This window comes from Trifolium pratense, linkage group LG2, assembly GCF_020283565.1.
Source record: "Trifolium pratense cultivar HEN17-A07 linkage group LG2, ARS_RC_1.1, whole genome shotgun sequence".
NCBI lineage: Eukaryota > Viridiplantae > Streptophyta > Magnoliopsida > Fabales > Fabaceae > Trifolium > Trifolium pratense.
The window spans coordinates 33,510,104-33,528,555 of record NC_060060.1 but is presented as its reverse complement, the minus strand read 5'-3'; the positions used below and the strand labels follow the sequence as shown (position 1 = coordinate 33,528,555).

The 18,452-nt window shown below is 32.7% G+C and overlaps 3 protein-coding genes and 1 pseudogene across 4 annotated transcripts; 2 read left to right on the top strand and 2 right to left on the bottom strand.

The window, feature by feature from the left end:
• Nucleotides 1–2,555: 2,555 nt before the first annotated feature.
• Nucleotides 2,556–5,551, bottom strand: LOC123910660 (actin-101-like). 2 transcript variants are annotated; one of them, XM_045961834.1, is made up of 5 exons: nucleotides 5,363–5,551; nucleotides 4,691–4,760; nucleotides 4,175–4,568; nucleotides 3,218–3,831; nucleotides 2,556–3,097 (listed from the first exon to the last, which is right to left on the bottom strand). In XM_045961834.1, the coding sequence occupies exons 2-5, from the start codon at nucleotides 4,748–4,750 to the stop codon at nucleotides 3,032–3,034; spliced, it is 1,134 nt and encodes a 377-aa protein (XP_045817790.1). In that variant the 5' UTR covers nucleotides 4,751–4,760; nucleotides 5,363–5,551; the 3' UTR covers nucleotides 2,556–3,031. The 2 variants fall into 2 exon arrangements, with proteins under 2 accessions (XP_045817790.1, XP_045817789.1); XM_045961833.1 differs by having other exon boundaries at nucleotides 4,175–4,760; nucleotides 5,363–5,472.
• Nucleotides 5,552–8,799: 3,248 nt separating this feature from the next.
• On the bottom strand, nucleotides 8,800–9,777 carry LOC123904604 (annotated as a pseudogene).
• A 1,623-nt stretch (nucleotides 9,778–11,400) lies between these two features.
• LOC123910658 (cytochrome b-c1 complex subunit 6-1, mitochondrial) lies at nucleotides 11,401–13,827 on the top strand. The gene is made up of 4 exons (XM_045961832.1): nucleotides 11,401–11,556; nucleotides 12,232–12,316; nucleotides 13,422–13,511; nucleotides 13,611–13,827. Coding segments are annotated over exons 1-4 (210 nt in total). The 5' UTR covers nucleotides 11,401–11,554; the 3' UTR covers nucleotides 13,644–13,827.
• A 1,530-nt stretch (nucleotides 13,828–15,357) lies between these two features.
• LOC123910657 (cytochrome b-c1 complex subunit 6-1, mitochondrial-like) lies at nucleotides 15,358–18,187 on the top strand. The gene is made up of 4 exons (XM_045961831.1): nucleotides 15,358–15,518; nucleotides 15,743–15,827; nucleotides 17,786–17,875; nucleotides 17,976–18,187. Coding segments are annotated over exons 1-4 (210 nt in total). The 5' UTR covers nucleotides 15,358–15,516; the 3' UTR covers nucleotides 18,009–18,187.
• The last annotated feature ends 265 nt before the right edge of the window (nucleotides 18,188–18,452 follow it).

Sequence of the window (18,452 nt, the reverse complement as noted above, 5' to 3'; positions counted from 1 at the left end):
ATCACTTCCTCCAACCAATATATATACCTATATTATAGAGAATGAGTACAGACCATCAAAATTGAATGAAATATGATAATGCTAATGGTTATTATATATTTCAATCTCATAACCTAACTTTTTGCATAACATTCACTCTTCTCTAAAATTATAATGTAATTAAGTCAATAATGTATACACTCTTCATATTTTTTTTTTTGTGACTAAATTATAAACTCTTTGTTGTTTCTATGAAAACGGTTGACATTTAAATGGGATAAATGTTGAAAGAGAATCCAACTATGTTCATCTTCATTGTCACTAAGAAATGTTATAATAATGTAGAAGAGTGTAACATCTTGTGACATCAATTTTTGGATAATTGGAGAGGTAGAATTCAATAATAATGTAGAAAATTGTAACATCTTGTGACATCAATTTTTGGATAATTGGAGAATCATAATTCTTTATTATTTATTATGAGATTGATATAATATAAAAAAAAAATAGAGATGAGAATGATATAATATAAGAAAGTGATGTGAAAAAAAAAAGAGATGAAAATGATATAATATAAGAAAGTGATGTGACGTTATTGTGTGATTTAATTTGATGTAAATGGGTGATGTGGATTAGGGTTAAGATGGATAGTAGGAGAACTATCTAGGAATTATATATATAGATTCCATATATAGTGGATGTAATTAAATAGATAATCAACGAGTGTGTATGACTCATAGCGCGCTCAACTTGTGGAATAGAATTAGTGTCCGACTCTAGTAGAACACATTTTTTAAAAGGAGTGAAAAAATTTAAGTTGCAACTTTAAACACCCGATCTAAAATGTAATTAGACTACCAATTTTCGTTATTAGGAAGAAAAAAAGACTAACTATTTTAGTTGGATTGTAAATTTTTAAATAACTTATAGGAGAAAAAAACAAACTTTTAATAAGTAAAATCAAGATTATAACATGAAAAAAAACAGTATAAGTTATTATTTATAATTACAATACTTTTTATACAAAGTTACTTCTAATCTTATGTATCAAAACCATATGATTCCTCTGGTAAAATAGAGCTTGTCTTGATAGTAGGGATGGCAAAAATATCCACACCCGCAAATATCCGCGGATAAAATTCGCCATGGATATAGGGCGGATAATTTAATGGATATACACGGATGAAATAAATGGATATTTTAATTACCTGATACTTAATGGATATGAATACGGATTTAATGGTATCCACGCCCGCGGATATCCGTACCCGCTAAGAAATAATAAAATTACTTAAATATCCTTAGTTATTAAATAGAAAAGAGGCTTTTATATTTCGCATAACTTTGTAATGAAATTTATTTTAGTTAGAAATGTATGTATATTATTCTTTTAAAGAAAAATATATGGATATTATATTAAGTTTTGGTAAAAAGAAGAAAAATGAATGTGGTGACATTGTTGTTAAATTGAAAGTGAAATGTATAAATATTATTATGTGTTTTTTTTACTTCTTTTAAGAAATTTTAGGTAATTAAAAAAAAAATTTAAAAAAACTTATCATCTATAGATATTTGTTAATATCCGCGGATACCTAAAAATCTGCGGATTACTCGCTTAGTGGATACCCGCACGGATAGGGAGTGGATACGGATATCATATTTATCTAATGGAGTGGACACGGATATCATACTATCCGCGCCCATGGATACTCATTGACATCCCTACTTGATAGACACAGCGAGGAAAGAGTACATGCAAAAATGTTAACCGAAATAATTTATTTTGATTTCTTAATCAATACTCGTAAGACAATAATTAGTATTTTTATTAAAATCAATACTTGTAAGACAATGATTAGCATTCTTATTAATAATTAGTATAATAAATTAATAATGTGGACACAATAATACTATATAAATAGTCGCATTGCATTGATACATAAATATTATTAGCCACCTAACTTCACTGCTCCAACCCTAAATATGTTTTCATTTTATTTATTTATTTATTTATTTTTGGTATATGTTTTCATTTTATTTTATTTGCACAATAACTAACTCAAAATTTCATTAATAAACAAAATTTCATTAATAAACAAAATTTCAATATAGCGGCTATGCTAGCTACTCTAGCAAGTGTATGAGTAGCTTTTACTTTTAACTTATAAAATATTTGTGTTAACCTTTTCAAATTAGGAAAAGTTTGTTTTTCAAATTCATTGTTATATCACTCATATCCGTAAGTAAAAAAACGAAAAATATATATTTTGAACAATTACTCGTGCCTATGCCCACCACATCTATATTTTACGGATATATTCTAGGTATGAGTCTAAATTGTCTAATTGTCATATTACGGATAATCCCAATACTAAGAATAAAGGGGTCAGTGAATAAGAGGGCTCACAGGAACTGCTATAGACACGTTTTTTGCCATGAAACAAATCTATTTTTTTTTTAAGGAAACTATACTAACAGAACATGTTACTTGCATTTTTAAATCAGATTACTTTTTGCCTCACTGAATTAGAAGAAAGGTAAAAACACGATCCCACAAAAATGCAATCAAACACACCTAAAAGAACATCACCTCATTCAGATAAAATTTACCCAACATAGTCTTAATCATACAAAAAAACTGAAATTGCACTGCAAACCTGAAAACCAACTAAGCATAAAATAAATATAAACAGAAATGACTCAAAAATCCCCTTATGGGAGAAAAATATGCTGAAACTTATCCTCCTCCTAACTTGAGGCACCTAAATTCATGGCCAGCATGAAAAACAAATAAAATGAAAATCAAACCAAACAGAACCTACAAAGTTCAAATACCATCCCGCCAATTGCATAAAAATAGTCTGGCTTTCAAGGACCTAAAGAAGAAACATATAACATATTTAACTTACAAATCCATTCATTAAACTAGATATATTTCTATTGAAAACCCAAAGCAAAGCATCATCAAATAAGTCAACCAAACTTGACTGAAACATGGCACAAGACTAGGTGTCTTTAGAATTTGATCAGCATCCATCGGAACTTGAACAACTTAGAAGCACTTTCGGTGAACGATAGCTGGACCAGATTCATCATATTCACCCTTGGAGATCCACATCTGCATAAAAAATAACACAGAAAACACCACATGAATGAGTTCCATAAAATGGTCAATTCGGCTGATTATGACATGAAAAAAAGTAAATAATAAAACAATTGAGAAAGCGTGGGTCCAAACCTGCTGAAAGGTGCTGAGTGATGCCAAGATAGAACCACCAATCCAGACACTGTACTTCCTCTCGGGAGGTGCAACCACCTTGATTTTCATGCTGCTTGGAGCAAGAGCACTAATTTCCTTGCTCATACGATCAGCGATTCCAGGGAACATAGTAGAACCTCCACTAAGCACAATATTTCCATATAGATCCTTCCTGATATCCACGTCACATTTCATGATAGAGTTGTATGTAGTTTCATGAATTCCAGTAGCTTCCATACCAATTAGTGAAGGCTGGAAGAGTACTTCAGGGCAACGGAATCTCTCAGAACCTATTGTAATGACTTGTCCATCAGGCAACTCATAGCTCTTCTCCACAGCAGAGCTACTCTTGGTAGTCTCCATTTCTTGTTCAAAATCAAGGGCCACATATGCTAATTTCTCTTTCACATCACGGACAATTTCCTTCTCAGCAGAGGTACTGAAGGAGTATCCTCTCTCGGTAAGAATTTTGACCAAGTACTCTGTTAAATCACGCCCAGCAAGGTCCAACCGAAGAATTGCATGCGGAAGAGCATACCCTTCGTATATTGGCACTGTGTGGCTCACACCATCACCAGAATCAAGCACAATACCTATATACAACAAACAATTCAAATCAGGAAGGAAATAACGTTATAAGCTAGTCCAAACAAATCAGTGTAAAATTCCACGTATTGACATTGTCATCCTTGTACATGTGGAATTATGCCATGAAATATGTTATATAAACAAAACCAAATCATATAGAATTTAAAGTTACAACCAGCTTCCAAAAGTTTCAAGACATGTACATCTAAAGTTGAAGACTGCAACATTTTAATCAGACACAAACTTAGCCAACTCACAGCATTGTTAAGAAATAAAATAAGTGAACTAGTCCAATTGAAAACACATGATTACAATTTAGCAGAACTAAAATCATCCAAAAAAACAAACCTGTTGTACGTCCACTGGCATACAGAGACAAGACAGCCTGAATTGCAACATACATTGCAGGCACATTAAAGGTCTCAAACATAATTTGGGTCATCTTTTCTCTGTTGGCCTTGGGATTGAGTGGTGCCTCAGTAAGAAGCACGGGGTGTTCTTCAGGAGCAACACGAAGCTCATTGTAAAATGTGTGATGCCAAATCTTTTCCATATCATCCCAGTTGCTAACTATACCATGCTCAATAGGATACTTCAATGTGAGAATACCCCTCTTTGACTGAGCTTCATCACCCACATAAGCATCCTTCTGACCCATCCCAACCATTACACCAGTATGACGAGGTCGCCCAATAATACTTGGGAACACGGCCCTAGGAGCATCATCTCCTGCAAAACCAGCCTGCAAACATATGACAAGATAAACAACATGAATGACATTGTCCTTAATATCATACAAACAAAGCATAAACTAAACAATCGTGTATTCCAGTACCATTGCAGATCAAATTCACATTCACTAACCTTAACCATTCCAGTACCATTGTCAACAACAAGGGGTTGAATGTCCTCAGCATCAGCCATTTTTCAAAACCTGTACAACAGAAAGAACCAAAAGAGATCAATTACTATGCATCAAAAAAGGATCAAGTAAAAACAATTAAACCAAAATTAAAGAATGTGTGATGATCAAAAATCATGCAAAACAGATCAATTAATATGAATCATGATTCCATTTTTCCTTCGAACAAAAACTGATACGTCCATCAATATTCCATCATTTCTATGCATATAAAATGAAAAACATCAACAAAATCAACAGATCGGAAACATGCATAGCAAAATCAATAAAGATAAACACAGATCAAAAATAATGAAAGCTAAACAAGTTTGATCAACTAAGAATCGCATGAAAAAATTATCAAAAATCAAATCCAGATGCATCAAAAAGCAGCTTAAAACAAAATTAAGCACAGATTAATCAAATTCGAATCTATACAAACAAGATCAGTACAGCTACATAGTAGATCCAGATCAGCAAGAGCAACTAGTAGTAAAATTCTCGATCTAGAAAACACATCAAAAGTTTACCGATCTAGAAACAGAGAAGACTAAGTAAACGGAAAACAAAAAATGATGAAAAAATGAGATAAAAACGCGAATCGAAGATTCGAAGTATTGATGATCGAAACGAACCTTGTTAGAACGGAAGACGCGGGATTTGCAGGGGAAATGATTCGGTGAGCGGTGGAGCAGCGGCAGAAGCAACGAGTGTGGGAAGTGTTGTTACGGGAAAGTGTGTCAGAGAAGAAGGGTTTTATATATGAAAGGAGGTAAATGAGAGTCAAATGAAACTCAAATGCAAATGAACTTTTTCAATTTGGACAAATGCGATTATCATGTGTTTGGGTTTATGATAAAACCTATGCCGAAAAGAAAGGGAAAGAAAGATGCGAGAGAATAGTGTGGAAAATATCGGGGAAGGAAAATGGACTATTTTATGAAACCAAACAGCAAATAAAAAAACGAGTACACCATTATTTTTATTTTTTAGGATATTGTTAACACATGTTCTAAGAATATCAAATAGAGTATCTTATGCATGTTTCCGGTTAGCCACTTGGTTGAGGAGTCACTTTGCAACCTAGAGTTATTTGGTTCGAAATTTCGCACTAGCAAAAAATAAAGTATCATATATTAATGATCCATACTTTTTTTTATGGGTCATGCTAAACAGTGCCCCCGGGGCACTTGTTAAGCTTACCTAAAAAGGAAATAAAAAATAAAATTTATATTGAAAAGACAACTTTTTATACTTTTGAGGCATTGAATGCACGCATTTCGAGACAAAATTCCTATTTTAACATGCTTAACTAGTGTCCCGGGACACTGTTTAGCATTTTCCTTTTTTTATTATGGGAGTTCAATGACATAAAGGTATTGAAATTGATGACACGGTACCTTATTTAATATATAGTATCATCGAGTTAATATCATCAATTTATAATTTTTGTATTGAAAATTATAACATTTTGATTTTTAAAAAGTTAAATACACAATTTTTTAAAATAATACTTCTATGTTAAATTCCTTATCGAATTTATGATATTTTTATTTCTTTTATGAAATGGAGGGCCTAAGCCCAAAAAAAAAAGATTACTACATAAATCAGGCTTGAAACACTAGTTCGATTAGCTATAACAAGATGACGAATTAGCGCCAAATGGGACTCATAAACAATCATAGTAGAACCCAAATTGCTCCCAACATGAGCAAGTCAATCGCGTAAGTTGGTCTCAGTGTAAGTATTACTAACTTAAATATCTCATTCAAACTCTAGCTTCCTCTATATTCTCTTGTATAGATCCAACTTTATGCCTGCATCACGGTCTCCCTGTTAATTGTTTTGACCACAAAATATGCATCCATATGCAGCTCTACGGGTTCGTTTGGTTGAGTGGAATGAAATAAAATTACGAAAAACTAATGAATGAACTTAGACTAGAGTTTGTTCAAAATCATCAATCGGTTTCCATAATTTTCCTTCATTCCGTTTTCTTTCCTTCAAACCAAACAAAGCCTACATGTTTGTAACCAAGCTCCCATGCCATATTCAAACCTTCACAACACAACCACCCCAAAGCTTGGCATCACCCCCACTACAAGTACCCAACTTTTTAACAAACCTTTAAGATAGTCTTATTTTTGTAATTTGCTCTCGAATTAATCTCTAACTCTTTTGATGTTTAAAATTATTCACTTTATTTGTAAAATGCTACTCAATCTAGCTTGTTATTAACATCCGCATTCAAATACTATTAAATATGTTGATGTAAATTGTGAAGTGTAGCGTGTACAATGACATCGTACAATTGATGTATCACGTGGTTAGTAGTCAATTTAAAGACAGTGGCTATTTGATTAAAAAAGTGAATATAAACATACGAACTCGACAAAAGCTGGGAATTTCAGATATTATCTAAAGTAAATAAAAATATGAATTTATAAATGGATGTTAACATAATTACCAACTTAAAAAACATTTAACAAAAATAATGACTATTTTTAGATATTGAAATAATCGACACTTATTTAAAAACAATATAGAGAGATGAAAAATAATCTAATCCATCTAGTTATTATTATAAGCAAAACAAAACAGTTTTTATATTCATTAAAAACTAATGTGTCTATATGTGTATGAGTTCGAGTTCGAACCCGGAACACTTTAAGGTGAATTTTTTAGCCATTAGACTACTCGACAAGAAAAAATTAATGTATTTAATCTATCTTATAAACTAGATAAATAAATTTTTCAATAAATTTAAAATGTAATTTTTTTTTAATAATAATTACCGAAGAGAATAATAGTATACTTACTCAATAGACAATAGACATGACCTTTTTTGTATGAGAATCCACCGAAATTCTCACTCTCAGCCGTCCATTTCTTGTGATGTGCTTTTTGAGGTTACTTTCCATCAATACCACGTCATCACGGGCGGCTACGATGTGCTTGTGGGGTCTACTAGGACCGACCAATTCTCAAAAGTTTTGCTGTAGCCTTGTTGGATCCACCTCTCTAACAATTGATCTACCAAACATTCAAATTCAATGCTCAATTGGAATTATTCAAACTTAAACTGAAATTAAAATATTGTGATTAGTAGGAAAAAATGGATTAAAATGTGTTGAGAATTTCAGCAAATGGGGGTGGAAAATGACTGCAAGAAAAGAAAAATAATTATGAAAGATTGAATGGAAAATACTGTGTTTCCAACGTTTCACTCAAAAGAGGAAAAAAAAATAGAGTTTAATTGTTACATGTAAGTGTAAATTTATTGTACATGCATTAATAATACACGTTGTCACATAATTTAATAAACGTAATACGTATGTGTTTTAAAATATATTATATGATGTGTCAATATATTATTAGATACATATGTCAAAAAAATTTACACCAACGATGTCACGTCATTTTAGAAGTTTGTGGGACACCTAATACGAAATTTTGTAAACTTATGTAAAACATATCCAGTATGTTTCAGCAAAAATGTTAATCTTGGCCAAAATATATCCTCAGCATAGGTAGGATCCTTAACCAAAAATATGAAGTAATAGGTAGGAAAAATACTTTGCATCCCTTCAATGGTTGGTTGTAACATGGGAGTATTTGAAAAATAATGAAAGAAAATATGGATTTTGAAGTCTAGATCCATTTTTCATGCTGAAAAAGAGATTTTTATTAAAGTGTTGGCTGAATCCATTTCTTCGTATTGCATAAGTATTTTTCTCTTCTCTTATTCTATAGGAGAGGATGGTAACACTTTCTACTGGAGTTCAAATATAAATGGAGGTCATAATATCAATTAGCTAAAGTAAAACAAGCTAACGCTCACTAAAGAGCAAAGTGGATTGAACATTTGTGATCCTAATGGCTTTAATTTGGCCATGTTGTGTAAGAAAGGGTAAAAATGGCTTTTAATAGTACAAGACTACAAGCTTTGTTTGGCGACGTATTTGGAGATTATTCATTTGCTTTCTATTTGGAGATGATTCATATTTGATGTATCCTTTGAGAGTATTTTCAAACTCCGATATTATTCATTTGCTTTCTATTTGGAGATGATTCATTTGCTTTCCCTCTCCATCTCAAGTCTTTCTTCCTCAAGACGTGTCCAATTACGCGAAAACTCCGATATTATGCAAACTTTTTTTTTTAAGTCATCTTGCAAATCATCAATTTTTTCCAAAGGCATAAACTTTTCCACAAGCTTTTCTTTCTCCTTCCTTTTGGCCGCCTTTTGACCCATTGGACGACGTAACGAAGTAGGTGATGGTGGATTATATTCGCTACTCGTTGGTGTCTGTGGGTTAGAAGATGATGAATATGCTCCTGAAGTTGAATTCTTCGTTCGTTTTGTAGAAGGTTCTGTTTCACCCCCAAGCCATTTGTCTTCATTCTTCAATAGTCTCCATGCATCTTCAAATATGATTTTTTTCATGTTCATCTTGGTAATATATTTGTTTTGCAGCTAAAATAATGTCACTCTCACAGCTCCCGCTTTTTTGTGTAGTCACAGCTTGTTTGTAGCACCCAACAAATTTTTGAATTGCATGATTTATTTTGTGTCATCGACCTTTTAGTGCCATTGATTTTCTTTCTATATACTTTTTGTCGCGACACTTGTTATAAGCTTCACCAATCCTCTTCCAAAAACTTTCTCCTTTTTGATCAATCCCAATAATTGCATTCTTTGAACTGTTGAGCCATGATTGAATGAGAACTTCATCTTCCTTTGGTTGGAATCTTGTTTTTGGCGTCTTAACAACCATTGATCCAACTTCTTCACCAAGGTTAATAGTTTCCAACCCACATTGAGTGCAAAACTGTGGTGTTTCAGGCACTTGATCATTTGATTGCATGCCACTACTACTCATTTGAATCCCATGAAGCATAGTGGGGTTAGTTAATTGATATGGATAATTTCCAAAGTGTGGGTTAATTTGTAGATTTGGAATAAAAGGAGAATTTTGAAAATTCGGGTTAAAAGTTGGATTTGGGTTAAAAGGTGCATTTCCAAAGCATGAGTTTTGTTGATTTGAGATATGAGAAGAATTGCCACTATTTTGTAGATTTGGAATATGAGAAGAATTGCCACTATTTTGTATATAATTTGACCAAGAATTATGGTAATTGGGGTTCATTGTCAAATTAAATGTGAAAAAAATAATTTAAAAGAGATAGAATAAATAGTTAAGACTAGATGTGAATGAAAAAAATAATGAAGTGAGATATCTATTTATACCAAACATGATTCAAATTTTTTTAAAATAAAATGGGATATAGCCGTTGCATTTGAGCCTTCAATATTTAATTAATTCATTTGCACTAGTCATGACCCATGTGTCAGTTTGTAACCGTTGGTAAACAAAGCATTGCCTTTTCACTTTAGCAACGATGGATTGCTTTCAATTATCCATATGCTCTGACAAAGAGCGTTTCTTTTCATGCTAAAAAGCACCGATGTGCTTGCTCTAATATAAACGTTTGTAGGATCCTTAAAAAAATTGTCCATCCATACATCATATTTGTCACTTGAAAGACATCATTGTCATATGAATGAATTGGATAATAAAAGAACGGGAGAGTGAGCAAGACTATGATATGCCATAGTCCCAAGCAGCTTTGCTATTGGAGAAATGAGAACTCTATCAAATTAAGCTCACCGCTATGATCAAGATCCACCAAGACAATAGACAATTGACATAAGGACTAACTTCTCGATAAATATGTTTGATCTCGCAATTTTAGTATATTCAGTTCTCGGTAGGTAGTCATAAAAAGATAAGGGAACAAATGGAGATTCGAGACATGATCATATTAACCACAACAAAAAAATTCATCTCAACAATAATCGAGGAGAAAATCAGTTTACTACTTATTTGTTGTATTGTATCATAGATTTTAAAATATAATTAAATGATTTAGTAAAATAATAGATTTTATTAGATATATAATAAAATATTATATAAATAATTGTTGGTTAAACTTTACTTATTTTAAATCAAATTCTATCAACAAACTTTGATACTCTTGATTACCGGAGCAACAAAACTTTTATATTGAAAATTATAGTGTTAATCAATCGTTAGTTGGTTTAGTGATGATTGACGTTGAACTTGGTAGGGATGACCACGATTCGATCCCCCACAACTGCGATCGAGAGGGGGCTAGAACCACTTGATGCCAGAAATGATCACCGAACCAGATTAAACTGGTGGTGAAAGCCAAAAAAAAAAAAAAAATTAGAGTGTTAACACTATTTTTGTCAAATAGCCCAATAGTTAATTAGATTCATACTACAAGTACGAAGAACCGAAAAAATTAAGTTTGAATTTCAACTCATCCAATAATATGTAGCTACCAACTGAACTATTGGGGAACATTTGTTTCAAGATGGTTAATTTTACTCACAGGAATAATATTTCGAGGAAATAATGTTTGGTTAATATTACATTATTTGGAATTATTATTGATAAAGATGGGAAAAAGATAAATTATTGACACAATTTTTATTTTTATTTTTATAAAAGAACACTTTTTTTTTTTACAATACTCAATTATTGAAAATAAAAAAAATTACAAGACTCACAATCCGCATGAAAAATCATCTCTCTAATTTTATTTATTTTTTTATTTTATTTTATGCAGTAACTTTTTTTCTTAATTTATTTTTTGATAATTTATTTTATTTTATTCCTCTCTCTTCCCACATCATTTTTCATTATAGTTGATCGAAAATAACGACTGCGCAATACCCAAACGAAAACGCAACACCGCCGACCACCTGATCTCTCTGCAACTTCTCTCCACACTCCGCCATGTATGTCTCAAAGCTTCTTTATTTCTTTCGTTCCCATTTCTCATATCTATTATTTACATATTTGATTCGAATGCAAACACGTTTTTCGTCTCCAATTTTCAAATCTAGGGTTTTGAAACCTTGCCGCGATTCAATGTTTTTTATTCAATTTTCTTAATGATTCAGTAATATTTTCATCCTTTTGAGTGTAAGCTTCCGAGAGATTGATTAGGTTAATCCAATTCTAGAAATGATTTAAGGGGTGATTGTTACGTTAGATTTATGCTTCTGATTGATGCAATTCATTGTTACTTAGTTAAAATTATTGATCATGTTATGAGTTTTGAGATATATTAATGTTAAAGTGATGATTTGAATCTTTCTGGTTATTATGTGTTTGTGGTTGATTTAGTGAATATTAATCTAGGAAGGAAAACATATGCTAAAATACTTAAAAAAAATAATTATAAATTTTGTTTAATCAATTCGATACTCATGTTTCTGGTGTATATGTTTTTTCAATCATATGTGTGACTTTAGATGCCTTTATGATTAATGATCGTACATGATCGGATTATGGTGTAAAAAATGATTACACTGACTGTATATTAATGATCGTGCATGATCGGATTATGGTGTAAAAAATGACTGTGTATATGAATTAAATTAAATCCTTGGATTTTATTGTGAATTCAGGGCTGACGAGGAACCTGTTGATCAGAAGAGACTTCTTGAAGAGTCTTGCAAACCAAAATGTGTGCGACCTTTACTTGAATATCAGGTGTGTGAATTTTATTCTTTTGAAGAGTAAGCTGAATCATCTAAAGATGAGTTTTGTTCTTGATTTATGCGAACAGTAGTCATCAATACATCTTTTTAAAATTTTATAGGTTTAAGAATTCAAAGTAGATAAGCACTATTATTTGATTTTACATTTTGTCGATCAATTATATTATCCCTTTTACATTCATACATTTTATTATGATATTGTTTACTGAAAAATGTGATCAGAGAATTCTATAGTCAGTATATATGATATGAATGTGGAAGGGAGTACCAGTAAGTCAGTAACATCAATAACCAAAAATAACAAAGAAATGCAATTTAGCGAAGGAAATGGAGGACTTTTGAAAGAGTTATCTGGCAGAGGCTATACACTCTTATTATCTGTTTATTTTAGAGTGTTTGAGTGGTTAGATAGTCATGAAACTAAATTATTATGCTGAGCTACAACATGACAATCTAACTTCTAAGTGCTTTTCCTTTATGCTGATGCATTTTTCTCTTCTTTCATCTCTCATTCTATAAAAAATATAACATTTCTGTAGTAGTCTTTTGTGGGGGATTTTAGGATTCTGTTGTTGCGAAACAATGGAACTTGATATAAGCCAAGGCCACAATATCATATTTTTGGGTAATGCAGGAATAGTAGATTTGTAAATAAATCACGGTTTCAGTTCTGTGTTGATAAAAAGGTTATTTTAGCGGGGGGTGCCTCTTATATCCCCTTCTTTCTCTTGAGTTGAGAGAACCAACATTGTATGACATTAGTGGGAAAACCTCAGGTTCTGAAGTGTTTATTTGAATAGTAGATACATTGAGTGATTCTTAATGGACAATAATGTGTAGCTCCATTGTGGGTTCGGTGAAGGGTAGACCTATTGTGGATCTATTGTAGGTTGTCTTATCTTGCATTATTATGATTCTGATGCCACTTCAATTCACATGATAGCAATTCCAATTGATGTATCAAGACAAATTTTAAAAAAAGAACAAGTATTTGCAAATTTTGCTTATTAAAAAAATGTCGCAAATTTTCGTTCAGCCTTATCTTTGTTTTTGAAAGAAGTTCTTGCAAAGAAAACTAATTCTCTAAATTGCTACAGGCATGCATTAAAAGGATACAAGGTGATGATTCTGGGCAAAAACACTGCACTGGACAATATTTTGATTATTGGTACTGTGTTGACAAATGTGTAAGTATTCACTGAATCATTAATGTTTAGTTTGTAAATAACCATTGAGCCATTTGATTTGCTGTTGTTTGCCTGATAAATTGTAATCTTGCAATGCAGGTTGCACCAAAGCTATTCACCAAACTGAAGTAATAGGGGAGAATATTTTGGTATTATAATATCGTTCTGTTTTATCTTCGTTCCCAAAAACTACTCCTAAACATATATGATTTTGTAACCAAAACTCATGCCCTGTATGGTTTTCATTTTGTTTATTATTGGGAATTTTTGATCCCATGGAGACATTGGGTGATAATTAATAATTATGTGTTTGGAAGTGTGTGGCCTTTTGGATTTCCCTTAACAGCTGTTTGTTGAATTCTGCTAGTTCTGTGAACGACTGAACTGAGTATCAAAGGTTCGTGATAATTTGGTCTTCAGGTTTCCTGCTAGGGTTGATTCAATTTTCCGTGGATAATTGATATCTAACGAACGAACTATAAACAGCAAGGTTGCACACCATGGGGGATACAGTTGGGTCTCCCATTGAAGCCTTAGCCAGAAATTAATACTAGTACCAACTAACTACCAACTAGAGTTTCTAGTGTTGTTATCGATTTGGACTTCTTAACATATGACTAAATAATCCATTTACTAAGCATTTTGTTGACACTTCCCAAGCACTTGCACAGTTACATTTAAAATAAATAAATAAATAAATAAATAAAATACAGTTGCATGTTCCTCATGAACAACAGAAAGACACAACTCTCCCCCACCCACGCACACAATAGCCTCTTACAATGCAAACAAATTTAGTTTACCAACTTTTTTGCGACACTAAATGTCTGTTTTTTTTTTCCAGAAATGTAAATGAAATTACCAAGACTAAAATTCAATTGCATGGTGTTTTCTATTTCCTCGACTAAGTTCATATTGCGTACTCCTAACTGTGATTACAAAGGAAAGTCGTAGCCAAGTATTGTAAGTGCAATTTTGATTCAAGAGCCTTCAGTTCATTTTGTTTTGCATAGTTCTAATATTGAAAAAATGGCTCATCATTTCATTTGTTTCACTTCGATCTTAAGATGATCAACCCTAACACCAACTCTGAATAGGGTATAAACCAAAGATGCCATGGATATGGATTGAATTCGGATTCGGATGAAGTTGTTTCACAAAAATTGCTTTTTATTTTTGGGTAAATTACATAGTTTAGATGCTGCCTGATTAGGAGTTCACCTTAGACATTACCATTCTCCACATTTGCAGTATAATTATTATTCTTTTCATCCAACCTCATTTTGAGAATCCAAAAATCAAATATGTTTACCTATTGTTAGCAAAACTGATTTTAAAAAGACTATCTAAAGATCAACACACTATTGTGAGGTATCAAGCTCGAATTCGGATGAAGTTGTTAAATCTAACAATATTATCATTGTCAGTTAAGTTATTACAGACAACTAAATCTTTTTTGTGGGTATTAGACAAAGTGATAAACATCACTAAAATTTACACATCTACAAAGTTTCGAATTCAACCTTGATGAAAGGGACCGACCTAACAATATCAATTGAACCAAGTAACATGTACAATTAAATCCATTTCAACAATTTAAAAACAAAAATTTTTGGTTTGAGTTTTGGTCTTCTTAAACATGTGGTTATTAGAAGTTCAATTTCTGACTCACGCGTATGAATAAAGTTCGAATGGAAGGAAAAATCACCTTGTGTGACCCATAGATTTTTCATAGAGGTTAGACATCACTAACAGTGGTGAAAACTTCGTACCAATATTGTGGTAACAAAGAAATACTTCATTTTTTTTGGGAGTAAAAGGTAAAAATACTTAATACTAGGTTATGGTGATTTGACCGAAATTGGATGGAACCCGAATGTAATAATAGAAGAAGAGAGTGTATGTATAGCTATAGCACTTGATCCCCAAATTACGATTCTGCGATACCAACACAAACAAACAAACAACACCTCCAGTCACCTGCAACCTCACTTCGCGCACCGCCATGTATATGTCTCAAAGCTTCTTTGTTTCTTTCATTTTCATTTTCATCTCTTTCATTTATTATTTGTATTTGATTTGAATTCAAACACATCCGATTTTTAAATCTAGGATTTTCAAACCTTCATGTTTTGATTTGGTTAATCCAATTCTAGAAATGACGATAGATTCATGTAATTGTTGTGTTAATGTGTGATGATTTGAATCTTTTGATTTTATTGTGAATTCAGGGCTGATGAGGAACCTGTTGATCAGAAGAGATTTCTTGAAGAGTCTTGCAAACCAAAATGTGTTAGACCGTTAATTGAATATCAGGTTTGTCATTTTTTTTTTTTACTATTTTCAAATTCATACAGTTTATTGTGATATGGTTTATTTACTGAAAAAGATGATTGGAGAATTCTATAATCATGAGTGTATACGAAGGAATGAGGAAGGGTTTACCACTAATTTTCAATGTAATGAAGGAAAGGTTAAATTAAATGAGTTGTTTATCTGTTTGTTTTAGAGCGGATGATTGGCTAGATAGTCATGATGAAACTATACAATCTTATTATGATTTATTTTGCTGTTCTCTCGTTCTATCGAAAATATAACACTTCAGTTGTGGGGAGTTTTAGGATTATGCTCCAAGTGAGGGAAATTAATATAAAGATCATTTCCATTTAAGTTGGACTAGGATCCTCTCAATTGGAGAAAAAACATGATGAAGTAATGCGAGAATCTAGACCATTAAAATATAAAGAGGGGATAATATTGAAATTTGAAAAAAAAATGTAGAAACATTAGTTAAGGGTTGAGATGTGAACATGAGAGGAAAAAAATGGAGGATCTATTTCCGTTCATGACAATGAGAATGAGTGTTTTCTATATTCTGTTGGAGATCTAACACAATGGAACATGATATAAACCAAGGCCTCAATATTACATTTTTTTGGGGTATGTGGGAATATGCAAAGGGTGTAAGTGAACTGGGTAAATCCAATGAACCTGAAAATCCAATCCAACCTGAAAATGACCCGTTGTTCATCAGTTCGGGTAAAATACCGAACCGTAAAGAACCAAGTATGATATGATTGGCTCAGGTGACGGGTTTCAGTTTTGAAAACCGAGTATGGTCACCCAGCCCGAGTACTGTGCTATTACTGTTTTTTTTAATAAATATGGGACTGTACTACTAGCCTACTACTACCTATTCTCGCGACCCAACTCATTACTCCCTTAAACCCTCATTTCATTTTAGCCAACAAACATAGAAACCCTAGCCTAATATTCTCATCACCGCTATCTTAATCTCTGACCCAGGCCCCTCCTTCCCTCCGACAAGGCCAGCATGGCGTCCCACGCAGCCACGCCTTTTCCGACTTCTGATGTTCTATTCTGTCTCAGTTTTATGTTCAGTAGTGAAGAGTCGAGTTTGTGGGTTTTAATGGGGATGGGGATGAACAGTGGAACTGCTGCTTGGGGAAGTTGCTAGGTTGTTTTGGTGAGTGGCTATGGAAGTCACAACTTGTGACTAGCAGAAAGTGAGGTTTTATTTTTGGGGCGGGGGTGGTTTGGCTTTTGAATGTTGGAGATCATGGTAGATTTTGTGGCCCCTCTATTTCTCTCTGGTTTGTGATAGATGCAACAAAGGTCGAGTTCTGGAAAAAAATTACTATGTTCTACTCCTTTTTTTTTATAGCTAAACCAATCACCCAAACCGAACCAACCCATATTTCATGGGGCTAGTTTGGTCCACGTCCATTCACAAAAATTGCATAAAATAAACCAAACCAACCTGTGCATATTTGATTGGTTTGTATTTTTTCCTATTGACAACCGAACTAAACTGACCCGTTACACCCCTAGGAATAGGGATAGAGAGATGAATATGATGGTTTCAGTTCTGTGTTGAATAACAGTTTATTTTAGCAGGGGTTGCCTCTTACATCCCCTTCCTTCTTTTGAGTTGAGAGAACCAACATTGTATGAAAATAGTCGGAAAACCCTAGGTTATGACTTGTTTGGTTGAATAGATACCCTGAGTGAGTATTAATGGACAATAAAGAACAGCTCCGTTGTGGGTCTGCAGAAGGGTAGGGCTCAATGTTGGCCAAAGGTTGTCTTATCAGCATAGTGGAATTAGCATTTTTTAGGCTGATTCCACTCCATCTCACACGATACCAAATTGATGTGCCAAGACAAATTTAAAATAAATAACAAGTGTTGACCCTATTTTTGTTTATGAAAGAAGCTCTTGCAAAGAAAATTAATCCTCTAAATTGCTACAGGCATGCATTAAAAGGATTCACGGTGATGATTCTGGTCAGAAACACTGCACAGGACAATATTTTGATTATTGGTATTGTGTTGACAAATGTGTAAGTATTCATTGAATCATTAATGTTTAGTTTGTAAATAACCATTTAACCACTTGATTTTCTTTTGTATTTGCTGATAAATTATAATTTTGCAATGCAGGTTGCACCAAAGCTATTCACCAAACTGAAGTAATAGGGGGAGAATATTTTGGTATTATAATACCGTTCTGTTTTATCTTCATTCCCAAATAACTGCCCCCAAACCTGTGATTTTGTAATCTTTGATTCAAGACACATATTTTGCTCATTGGGAAATTTTGACCCATGGAGACCTTGGATGATAATTAATAATAAAATTATGCCAATTCATTATTTTGAAAGTGTAATATTAGTTTGGGAACAAGAGCAACAATATCAACACAAGATACTTTTTTGTTTCTACACAGAAGATCATGTCAAATTCATCCCCAACTAGTAAAGAACGATAAGTTCAAATAATTGATAACTTATGTAACAAGGTAAGAAAAGCTCCATGTTACTATGACATGAAATTGGACACGGACTAGTGTCTCCAACTTCATAAGTTGCATTCATCCAAACATCAACCGATCTTTGCTTTGTGTGTTATTAAAATAGA

What these genes read in the sequence shown, in the direction of transcription:
- LOC123910660 (XM_045961833.1), bottom strand. Translation starts at nt 4,634, where the DNA reads ATGCTTTGTTTGTATGATATTAAGGACAATGTCATTCATGTTGTTTAT. An exon ending in TGCCAGTGGACGTACAACAG is followed by an intron (nt 3,832 to 4,174) that starts GTTTGTTTTTTT and finishes TGTTGTATATAG; the next exon opens with GTATTGTGCTTGATTCTGGT. An exon ending in CACTCAGCACCTTTCAGCAG is followed by an intron (nt 3,098 to 3,217) that starts GTTTGGACCCAC and finishes TTTTTTATGCAG; the next exon opens with ATGTGGATCTCCAAGGGTGA.
- LOC123910658 (XM_045961832.1), top strand. An exon ending in GACCTTTACTTGAATATCAG is followed by an intron (nt 12,317 to 13,421) that starts GTGTGTGAATTT and finishes AAATTGCTACAG; the next exon opens with GCATGCATTAAAAGGATACA. An exon ending in GGTACTGTGTTGACAAATGT is followed by an intron (nt 13,512 to 13,610) that starts GTAAGTATTCAC and finishes CTTGCAATGCAG; the next exon opens with GTTGCACCAAAGCTATTCAC.
- LOC123910657 (XM_045961831.1), top strand. An exon ending in GACCGTTAATTGAATATCAG is followed by an intron (nt 15,828 to 17,785) that starts GTTTGTCATTTT and finishes AAATTGCTACAG; the next exon opens with GCATGCATTAAAAGGATTCA. An exon ending in GGTATTGTGTTGACAAATGT is followed by an intron (nt 17,876 to 17,975) that starts GTAAGTATTCAT and finishes TTTGCAATGCAG; the next exon opens with GTTGCACCAAAGCTATTCAC.